Source organism: Pelophylax lessonae (genome assembly GCF_965119305.1).
Source record: "Pelophylax lessonae genome assembly, chromosome: 4".
NCBI classification, from domain to species: Eukaryota; Metazoa; Chordata; class Amphibia; order Anura; family Ranidae; genus Pelophylax; species Pelophylax lessonae.
Window position 1 is genome coordinate 272,703,659 of NC_138771.1, and position 12,355 is coordinate 272,716,013.

General features: G+C 40.7%; 1 protein-coding gene across 1 annotated transcript in view; it reads left to right on the forward strand.

Moving 5' to 3' along the window:
* The window catches only part of NTN4 (netrin 4), a 203,968-nt gene that overhangs the window by 35,909 nt on the left and 155,704 nt on the right, over positions 1-12,355 (forward strand). Inside the window, exon 2 of the mRNA XM_082254458.1 lies at positions 6,075-6,604. Coding sequence (XP_082110584.1) covers positions 6,075-6,604 — 530 coding nt within the window. The remainder of the gene's footprint in view (positions 1-6,074; positions 6,605-12,355) is intronic.

Here is a 12,355-nt window from a genome sequence, read left to right on the forward strand (position 1 = left end):
ATCATAACACTAATTTAAAAAAAAATATAATCTTTTTACTTTTCTCCCTTTAGTTTTAAAATGGCAATGTAGTATAGCCTCCTGGTTGCCAGGGTTGCCCTTTCATCTACTAGTATAAGGGCTGTTGTGTAGGAAACGTACAGTAGCTACTATAAAGACAGATCCAGATACTAATCCTACCCTTAAAAAAAAAAAAAAAATACAGATTGAGCTGCTAAAGGCCAAACTGACCTGGATCATGATAAATGAGAGGATGGTGGCGATGCTTCACGACAAAATGCATCTCTTTGAGAAAACGTGGGACCCTTGTGTATGATATCTAGCTGGTCCTCCTTAGGTTGCGTAGGAACCGTTCCCATCGAGACAGTATAACTTGTGAGTGAACTCTGGTTCCGGGGACACGAGCCTGGACACCGACCATTTCTCACTGCTACTACTGCCTTTCTACTATCTACTTTCTACTATTCTTCCCCCACCCTCCCTTCTCTCTCTACCTCTCCTTTCTCCTCCTATTTCTTTCTCTCCCCCCTTTTTTTTCTCTCCTCCTTTTTTATATGTTCGAATTGTTTGACACCATGGATCGGGTGTTGACGGACCACAGTCGGTCCATAGTTTTTAGATTTCTTGGCCTCTGCCTCGGCTAGGCACTCAGGTGGCGTCTCTGCGCAATCGCAGATGGTGGACGCCTCCCCAGTTGATAGTGATGTTAAGGATTGGGGGTCGGGGGGCCGCTATCTCCCTTGGGGCGCAGTTAGTTCCCATGGGGGCGCCGGAGGGCCGGCCAACGTTGATTTTTTGGGCATGGGGGGGGCTACGCTTTTGCTGTTATTTGTGCTACTGTTCAACTATTTTCACATTTTTGTCAATTGTTCTGAAAGTTTCGTTTTTATTACTTTGTTTCATGGCAATGACCCGATTGTACTTTGTACCCCTTTTCTTTCTTAAAAATCAATAAACATATTGAAATCTAAAAAAAAAAAATACATTTATATTTAGGAACACATGATTAAAAAGGGTACTTTATATGTGCCCAGAGTTCAGCTTTGTTGTTTAACTTTGTTATAATTCTTTTATTTTTTGACTAATACTGCAAAGCACTGGATTTTCAGCGCAAAGCAATTATATATTAAATATATAACAAAAATATAACAAAAAGTGCAGCGCTGTCAAATATGGATTATGAAGATGATATCGAGGAGAGCAGTTCACAGGTGCAAATTATGATGAAGCATGCACAAGATATAAACATTCAGTGCTCTTCAATGTGCTGGTAATCCTCCACCCAGTCCGGAGTGACTATATGTAGCCCTGTCCTTCTCCCTTACCAATAGCTGATGAAGTCCCGCCCAGTGGGACGTAATGCGTGTGAAGGGGGAGGGGCCGGTGACGTCACCCGCCATCCATTGCGGTCGAGACCGCTGTGTGTAATACAATCTGCTCATCACATGCACTTGTATAGTGCTTTACAAGGTATCTTTATGATTTTATGCTATGTTCAATAAAGTAATTTATTGCGTTAATGCACTATGTCCGGACCTTTGTTTTCCTATGGACCTGTGCTCCGCTTTATGGACCTGTGATCTGTTACCTGTGAGCCTTATTTTCTGATGAAGAGGAATACTGATCTGATCTATATTGGTGATATTCTGGGAGAAAGTTTATGTATTACTAGCCCGTCTGGTGACACAGGGGCTAAGTGTGAGGTGAGAGGCTAATGAGACTGGGTGGAAGATTACCAGCACATTGAAGAGCACTGAATGTTTTTATCTTTTGCATGCTTCACCATAATTTGCACCTGTGGACTGCTCTCCTCGATATCATCTTCATAATCCATATTTGACAGCGCTGCACTTTTTGTTATATATTTGTTATTGGGACTTTTGGTTTATTGATCCTTTAGTGCATAGCAGCTTTCTATTATTATTTTATACAGTTGCACTGAATTTTTTATTTATTATTAATTATATATTAAACACATTTATTGATAACTACCATTTATTTTTCAAGTTAGATAGTTGAGCACCTGCCTTTTATTGCACAAATGACAATTAAAAGAAGTTTATCTTTTTAAAATTTGTATAGAGTGGTTAAAAGCAAACTTGTCAGTAAACATAGCAAGTGGACATACAAGTGACGTAGATAAACATGCAGTCTGCATAGCTGGAATGTTTGTAACAAGTGTTCAGAAATGTGCACTGAACGCTCATTATATAATTGCCCTAGGTTATACAAGAGTAGACCTATGCAGACTTCTCATTTATTACTTTGGAGAAAGTTGGAATAATCTAAGCTGGGAAAATACACTAAGTTCGGTTACTGTGAGGCCTGCACAGGTTCATGAAGACGTTTAACACCTCAGTGCATTGGTCCTATTTGTGAAATATCTGCAGTTTAGAAAGATGAGGGAAATGCGAAGTTCAGTGACCCAGAAAAAGTTTTACTCATTTAAACAGCAGGAGATGATTTTACACATTTTTAGCATATCAGTAGTTAACCTTATTTCCACTGATTTACAATGAAAACTTTAAAAAAGAAGCATCATACAAATCTACAGAGACTGGTAATTAAAAGCAAGACGGTGAGAAAGTCTCTACTTTTCCTGTTGTATTATTTGTAATATTTTAATCAGACAACATGAAAAGCTTGCTGCATAGCAGTATTTTGGGCATATGGTGGTGGGTAGCATGTTTCTAAATTATACATACAGTACCTTGAAAAAGTATTCATACCCCTTGAAATTATCCACATTTTGTCATGTTACAACCAAAAACGTAAATGTAATTTATTGGGATTTTATGAGATAGACCAACACAAAGTGGCAAATAATTGTGAAGTGGAAGGAAAATGATAAATGGTTTTAAAAATTTTTTTACAAGCAAATATCTGAAAAGTGTGGCGTGCATTTGTATTCAGTCAATAGTATTAAGTCATTACTTTGTAGAACCACCTTTCGCTTCAAATACAGCTTTGCACATCTAGAGAGTGAAATTTTTGCCCATTCTTCTTTGCAAAATAGCTCAAGCTCTGTCAGATTGGATGGAGAGTGTCTGTGAACAGCAATTTTTAAGTCTTGCCACAGATTCTCAATCAGATTTAGGTCTGGACTGAGCAAGGACTTGGCTATTTAACCACTTAAGCCCCGGAAGATTTTACCCCCTTCCTGACCAGGGCCTATTTTGCAATTTTTTACTGCGTGACTTTAACGGACAATTGCGCGGTCGTGCGACGCTGTACCTAAACAAATTTGACGTCCTTTTTTTCCCACAAACAGAGCTTTCTTTTGGTGGTATTTGATCACCTGTGCGATTTTTTGATTATGCGCTATAAACAAAAAAAGAGCGTAAATTTTGCAAAAATAACAATATTTTTCAAATTTTTTTATATGAAATTCCCCAAAAAAAAATGTAAAAATCTAAATTTTTTAACATTTTCGGCCAATTTGTTTCATGCTACATATGTTTGGTAAAAAAAAACGCAAAAAGCGTAATTTTGATTGGTTTGCGCAAAAGTTATCGCGTTTACTAACAAAGGTAAAGATTATTGTCATTTTTGGTGTTTTTTTTTTTTAACGAGTAATGGCATCGATCTGCGATTTTTTTTGAGGGACTGCGACATTGCGGCGGACAGATCGGACCCTTGACTGACATTTTTGACACTTTTGGGGTTACCAGTGACATTACTACAGTAATCAGTGCTATACATATGCACTGTTACTGTAAAAATGGCACTGGCAGGGAAGGGGTTAACTGTATTGGAGAGGGAGGGGTTAAGTGTGTCCTAGGGGCGTGTTTCTAACTGTGATGGGACAGGTCTACTATTGTAAAAACAGAGATCAACGGTTCTACATAGTAGACCCGTCTGATCTCCATTTTTACACAGGGGAGAATGACAGGCGGCTTGTTTACACTAGCCGCCTGCCTTTCTCCCTTTCTAGCGACGATCGCCGAGTGACCGGCGGACATCGGGTCCGCCGGTCCCTCGCACTGACTCTTCAGTGAACGAGCCGCGGCGGGCGCGCGCCTCAGCGGGCGCGCGCTCGCCCGCTATTGGCTCACAAACCGGTGACAGGCTAGTGACGTACCGGTACGTCACTCTGCCTGGCCGGGGCTGACCGCCGCAGTATATTTACTTGTGGCGGTCGGCAAGTGGTTAACATCTACCAGTGGATTGATATTGAGCACCTCGGACGTTGCAAGTGCTTTTTATTGTATTCTTTATAAAAATCTCCACGCTAATGGAGTAAAGGAAACAAGTACTTTCTGGGTCCTGCAGTGGCACAGTGCATTGAGGTTTGACAAATATATGGTTAGGAATGAATGGCTATTGTTTTCATTTAGCACTTGTTCACACTATTAAGCGTTATACCGTTAATGTGCGTTAATAGGTGCAGTTGATAAGCATTTAATGAGCATTAAAAAAGCTACCCCCTTGCACTGACAGAAACACTAGAAACAGCAATGAAAACAGTTGCCATATGAACTTACATTTAACTTTTAATGCAAACTTTTAAAGGTAGTTATAACTATGTATAGCCTGTTCCAAACCTGTAATTACCTGTAAAGTATTCTAAGCTATAAAAATCTATTATTACTACATCCAGCACCTTCTTCCTCATGATGAGGCACATGAATACAGTGCTTTCTTCTGTTGTTGGTTGAAATGCCTGTAAAAACTGTGCATAGGTATACCTTGGTAGATCCTGGAAGACTTGTGGTACTGTAAAAACCACAGCTGCACATGAGAGCTGTGCCTGATGTTTTTTAAGGCTACGGTCACATGTGGGCGCAGCGGATCAGGGCAGAATCACCGCGATTCTGCCCGCGATCCGGAAATCATTGCAAATCGCGGGACGCCTGTGCGATGCCCGTGATTTGCAATGGCACCCCAAACGCTGTGCGATGTTGCCGTGATTTCCGCTTGTTGAATCGCGGTAACATCGCGCAAACAGAATTGCATGACACCCAAAAAAGGTACAAGAGCTTCTTTTGTGCGTCATGCGTCCCGTGATTCTGTTTACGCAATGTTACCGCAATTCGGCAGGCGGAAATCGCGACAACATCGCATAGCGTTTGGGGTGCCATTGCAAATCACGGGCATCACACAGGCGTCCTGCAATTTGCAATGATTTCCGGATTTCCAGAATCGCCGTGATTCTGCCCGTGATCCGCTGCGCCCACATGTGAACGTAGCCTAAAGATTTTCCACCCTGTCAATGGCTTAAAATATTAGGAACAATGGGAATGGCAAACAACAATCTTTTCAAATTATAAATGATCTAACAGTGGAATATACTTGTACTAGGTCAGAATAGCCCCACTGTTCTATACTAATAGTATTTAAAGTGATAATAAACCCAAAAGCAAACTTTTATTATATTGCAACCTAACAATTCTTAGATGTGATGGCTGTGGCATTCGTTTTTCTTTTTAGGCTTTCTTTCTTTTATTTTCCCTGTTGATCCTGCCAGTTAGTCTGTTGTTTTTTATCAGAACAAGCTCTCCTCCAAAAGTATCAGTTAAAAGTGTTGAGACAAACCATTTACCACTGACAAAAGTGCTTACAATAGCCAGATTTTATTTATTTATGTAAAACCTTTATCCCAAAATAAAAAAAAAAAACTGGTGCTGTGACTGCTTGTGTAACTGCAGCGTGAGCTGGCGTTTGGCTTCAGTTTGTTAGTGTATCTAAATCTGCTAGCCCATCTAACACTCCCCTCCTCCCAGATTACCAGTGCTTCTTTCTGCTGTGCTTCAATATCCAGAGTGGGGGCACGCTAATACAGGAGGTTTGTTACTGGCTAGATCACACAGTGAAAACAGAAGGAAAAAAGCCTAATAAAAAAACGTCAAAGAAGAATTCACATGCACTCAAAGGCTTTCGCTATACCTAAAACCTACTAGTATATGTTCCTGTACCCAAATCAGATGTTATACTCCACGAAAGAGTGAGCTTTTTTTATACAGGCTACAATGTGTGTTTCAGATTTGTGTTTTTTAAAAAGTTTAATTCATAAGAATTCCTCTCATGACTAGCTTGCAGAAATTTGAATATTATTATTTTTTTTTTTTTTACAGGGTTTAGCACTATGGCTACAATTGGATCTCATCGGGATAAAGCTTGTAACCCACGAATGGGCAATTTAGCTCTTGGACGGCACTTATGGACAGACACTACTTGTGGCATTAATGGTACAGAACTGTACTGTATGTATAATCAGAATCTACACGGAACTTGCTCAGAGCCAAAATGTGACAAGTGCAATGCTGCGGTGCCCAGATTTTCACACCCCTCTTCTGCAATGGCAGACTCAGCTTTCAAAATACCACGCACATGGTGGCAGTCAGCAAGGGACACTCAGAGAGAAACCATACAGCTGAATTTGGAATCTGCTTTTTATTTTACTCATCTGATAATGGTGTTCAAGTCTCCTAGACCTGCAGCAATGATTCTGGAGAGGTCCCAGGACTTTGGCCTCACATGGCGTCCATATAAATACTTTGCTACAAACTGTACGACAACCTTTCAGATGGAAGATGATGTTTATGAGAAAGGAGCCCTGTGTACAACACGATATTCACATGTTCTTCCATGCAATGGAGGGGAGGTAAATATGCATTGTAAAACAAACCTAATTAGCACAAAGATGTTCATGACAGGTTTTTCTACCACTTTTTTTAGCTGATGCCATAGAAATAGGGACACCGAGAGCCAACAAAGTCTTGATGTATTTTGGGTTTATTTTATTTCTTCTTATATTAACTGTTAATAGGAATAATATTTTCGGTTATAACAGCAGGGCAGCTGTTTATCATTTAGAAGACAACAAGCATTTCAATTAGTATTGCCACAGCATCTGTTATATGTTTACAGTATCATGGGATTATTGGAAGAGAGCAGGTGAAGCACATTTGTTGGTTCACCAGCTTTATTCTTTTGTTTGATAGTTAATTGTTAATGAAAAGCTGTAACGACATCTGTCAGATAATGGATATTATGTATATTGATATACACTCAAATCCATTGTGACATACACAACTAAATAGGCCATGTCCAATTGTGAAGGAAGCTGTCGCTATATGTAGTATATGTATGTAACTTTATGAGCCATGTCCAATTTATCAGTCACCCCTATGCTATATCTAGTCATTGCATGATCCAGGCTAATTTCTCTGTAATAGGCAGCACAGTGGCTAAATTGCTAGCACTTCTGCCTGGCAGCTCTAGGGACGACGGTTTGTATCCCAACCACGGCACTACCTGCCTGAAGTTTGCTTGTTCTCCCTGTGCCTGTCTGGGTTTCCTCCCACACTCCAAAGATATGCTGGTAGGTTAATAAGCTCCTGACTGAATTGGCCCTAGTATGTGTATGAATGAATGGGAATTAAAGACCTTAAAGCGGAGTTCCACCCTGGGACATTTTTTTTAATAAAAATACCCCCGGGACAGTCAGGGCTAGTGCATTCCACAATGGCTAGCCTCTGATCTGTCCTGGGTCGCACTTACCTGCAATAAGAAATACTTACCTTGAAAATGTATTGTCCAGCGCTGCCATCTCAGGTGTGGGCAGCTTGAAGCCAGCGCGATCCTCTTCTGTGTCCTCTTCCGTCTTCTTCAGTCCCACGATGCACTGCGCCGGCCCCGCCGTCACTTCCGGTGTCTCAGCGTCATCCCTCCACAGGTTCTGGGCATGCCCAGAAGCTGTTTAGCAGGGAATGACGGCGCCTACACCGGAACTGACGTCGGGGCCGGTGCAGGCGCATTGATTCCTGGGAGCGATGAAGTTCAGCTCCCAGGAATCATTGCAAAGCCAGGAAGTGACGAATCGCCGTGGCCGCCTAGGGGAGGAAGAGGAAGTAAGGTAAGTATATTTTCTTCTAAACCAGGTAAGTAAAAAAAAAAAAAATTGCGATTATCCATTTGTTTTTCAGGTGACCCGGAGCAAGAAGATGGAGGTAAGTTTAATTTTAGGGTGGAACTCCGCTTTAAACTGTAAGCTACTTGAGGGCAGGGACTAATGCTAATGTACAATATATATGTAAATTGCCAACTCCTGTACCTGCAGGTTTTTTCTCCCTCTCTTCCTGGTCTCACAGGCTTTGCTGAGAACAGCAGGAGCCATTGGCCTCTGCTGCTGTCAGTCAAATCCAGAACGAGCCATGCTCTGTGTGTCTATGTACATACACAGCCCAGCTCGGGGAACGAGCCCACATGTCTGCCCCCATTGCAAGTGGCTTACTATGAGGGCAGACAAAGAAGAGGAGAAGCCAAGATCACCAGCAGAGTACCTAAGAAGAGGAGTTTTGGGGCGACTCTGTGCAATCCCATTGCACAGAATAGGTAAGTAAAAATCTGTTATTTTATTTAAAAAAATAGACTTTACAGTGACTTTAAAGTTTCACTTAAAGGCTACTTTTAAATGTATTCACAAGACACCATAACTACTTAGCTCAGTCATTTCTCATCTCAGTAAGCAGACATGCACATGTTTAACCAGCTGGCTCGCTAAATAAGCCAGAATCTCAGTTTCTGTAGTTACAATGCTACCATAAATATAGGTGCACTGCTTAGCACAGAATGATATGAGAGGATGCTGCAAGCCTATCCAGAAGAAGCATGAAAAGGCTTATCCTATGAGGTACAGTGGCAAGAAAAAAGTATGTGAACCTCTTGGATTTAACTAGTTTTCTGCAGTAATTTGACAGAAAATGTGATATGATCCACATCCTCAAGTCGCAACAATAGACAAACAAAATAGGCTTTACCTGATAACACACAAACAATTCAAATTTCTCATGTCTTTATTGAACACACCCAGTCAACAGTCACAGTGCTGGAAGAAAAAGTAAGTGTCAGTAGTTTGCACACCTAAAGTCTAATTAATGAAATTAGTTTGAAGATGTGGTTTAGAGCTACTTTGATTGATAAAAGTTACTCAAACATTTTAAGATTGCTGCTCATAAGAAGCATTGGCTGATTTTAACCATGCTTCGCAAAAAGGAGCTCTCTGAAGGCTTACAACCAAGAGTAGTTAATCCACATAAGGCTTAAAAGGAATACAGCGCAATGCTAAACTGTTTAGGCATCCATCAGTTAACAGTTAGACAAAATGTCTATTAATTGAGACAGTCTAGTACTGTGACTCTTCTAGAAGCGGGCATCCAGCCAAGATGACTCCTAAGGCACAATGCAGAATCCTCAATGAGGTAAAGAACCACCCATGAGTAGCAGCTAAAGGCTTGAAAACATCACTGGAATTGACAAACATCCCTGTTCATGAGTCTACAATATGTTTGTCTGCGAACAGGCAGGGTGTCCATGGCAGAACACCACAGAGGAAGCCTCTGCTCTCCAAAACAACATTGCTGCATTCTATAAGTTTACTAAAGAGCACTTTGCAAACCTCAACACTACTGGGAAAATGTTTTTTGTGGACTGATGAAACAAAAGTTAAATTGTTCAGGAAGAATACTGAGCATTTTTCTGGCACAAAAAGGGCACAGCTTACCAACACCAAAACATCAATGGTGAAGTATGTTAGAGGGAACATCATGATTTAGGCTTACTTTGCTGCTTTAGGCCCTGGACCACTTACCATCATCAAGGGGAAAATTAATACCTAACTCTACTCATAGAGATGGTGTGGAGTGATCTTACTGAAGTAGTTTTGTAAAGAGGAATGGTCAAAAATTTCTCATAAATGTTGTGCAGGTTTGATCAGAGCTACCGAAAGTGCTTGCTTGAAGTCATTGCTGCCAAAGAAGGTTCGAGCAGCTTTTAACTCCAATGGTTCACTTACTTTCTCCTCCTTTGTGAATGTTTAATGGGCAATGTAAGTGAGGACTCAGGGAAGGGAACTGAGGAAATGCTGCCTTCTGACTGCAGCAGATGGCATCACCTCATACTAGGTAAAGTCTCTTGACTGGATTTTAGGGGCTGATTTGTAATGAAATGGACAGCTTTTTAAATAAATATATTGTTGATGTATATGGCATGCCATTGCAAACAAAAAACAAACAGAGGGCGCACCGGCCTAGGACACTATCCTCAATAAAGGCTTTAATAAATTGAAAAAAGTATCTACTCACAAACAATAGTTATAAAACAGCATATCCAATCTAAACATCAGGAACAATCTGTGTCTGTACCCACTGTCCTGAATGGATGATGGCTGACGCGTTTCAAGGCTTAGCCCCTTCCTCAGAGCCATGTGACATGGCAGAAATGTATTTATTCAGACGTGTAAACTATGAAGTCCACCTTAATCTAGAGCAGGGGTAGGCAACCTTTCAGAAGGTAATATCTACCTGGACAACATGGACGACAGCAAAGATTCCCAGAGGGTACAAGGCAGTGCCCTTTGGAAAAAAAAAATTAAAATATGAAGCACCCATCAAAAGACGGCATGAAGAACACATAGTGTGTCACAGTAGTTCCCCAAAAGCAGTGTCTTCTGTCACCTTCACATCACCCTCCCACTGTAGTGTCCCCTACCCCCCCCCCCCATAGCAGTGTCCTCTACCCCCTCCCCCATAGTAGTATAGTAGTGTTCTGTACCACCCCCCCTTCCTCAATGCAGTGTCCTCTGCCTCCTTGCTAACACCCCGATCTACAATATTGTGGGCAAACCTCGATATAAAAAAGTGCTATGGATATTAGGGACCTAAATACACATGAAATGCGCTTGGGGCCGATTTTGCTAGGGCACTGGGCACATTTCAAAGTAGGATTCGGTTATGTTTTTATCAGACTTGAATGAGAGGGTTGCTGTTTTCTAACTGTAGGTGATATAAACTTTAAGGCAAATGGTATATAAAATATACTGCGCTAACCAGAAATAGCTATGAGGACTTTTTTGCGTGCTACAGTGATTTTGAGTGCTGTGATTACTCACATGCCTTAAGGCAAAAGGTACATAGTAGACCAAATGATGAGAAAGAAAGCCCATATATTTATGAAAAACAAACAACTTTTTACTTCAAAAAAAGATGAGTCTTGCCGTTTTGAAATATAAATCAAAGACTGTTTTACAAGCATGTCACATATAGAGGGAGTTGGATTCAGCATCCTGAGACTATTAGAAGAAATTGCTTTATATATGATCCCTAGTAGAAACCTTGTGCCCCTTTCACGCTTTTGGACCCGATCGGGCCACCCATTGTCCTCTATGTGGAGGCAGATGTCAGCGGACATGTGTTCGCCGACACCTGCCTGGCATCTGATCCGATAAAATCCTGAAAATCCTGAAATAGAGGTATGGCGATATGTTGGCCATGCATCCAGCGGGTCAGATTTTATGACAATCGGATGGAAACTGACATGCAGTCTGTTTCCATCTGACCGCCCCATAGAGAAGAGCGGGCTCTGTCCTTGTCTGCTTTGCATAGCGGAGCTAACAGGACCTGTCATCCGCCTGCTCAGCAGAGATCAATAGAGAGATCCCCCATTGAGCGGATGGATCTGCCCCATGTGAAAGGGGCCTAAGAGTCTATGGCAAATGTTTAAGAGGATTCAATCATAGTTGCTTCATAACTGCCTTTGTTTAACACAGCAACAACAGTACCAACTGATAATTTCAATGTTAACTTCATAAATGGAAAGTGTATGTCTAGTTTTGGATAGAAGGGAAGGATTGGATCATGGATCAGGCTTTCACTTTCATCCAGCGCTCCTTTAGCGAGACTCCCGTTACCTGCTGTCATGGTGGCAAGGATTTCACCACACATGAACTGAGGAGAACTTTCCAAAAACAACAGAGACAGAAGTAAAAACTGAATTTCTTTTTGGTAGAGCAGGAAAAGGCAAAAACCTCTGTCAGCTCTTTATTTTTGCCTGTGTCGTTGTTGCAGTTATAAGTTATATTCAAAAAAAAAAACTAAAAAAATTTTTTAGCTGGGAATATACTTTAAATTTTCTTTTCATCACTGGATGGATTATTCACTTTTAGATTTTTTAGATTTCAGATTTTAGCATGATTGAAATGTTGCCAATAACATTAACGTTTCATTAGTGAATAGTTTTATTTGTTGCCTGAAGTTGTTCTTAAATTGTGCCACAAGTGAGATACATTAAAGGCATAGTTCACCTTTGCCAAAAAACTGCCTATGCAGGAAAGGCCGTCAGTAGATAAAAACAAACTGTAGCTTTGACTAAGGAGGATTAATGTCCTTTCTATAAGTGAAGGCCATTTACATACCTACTGAAGTCTGATGAAAAAATCCCAGAGATCGCATCATTCCACCCTACCTTGTTGCTAAGAGACAAACATTTTTTTTTTTAATTTCTGCTATAAAACATATCCAGTAAAAAAATCAAAATCTAATTTATTCATAAATGTAGTCCAAATTTTATTTTGCTA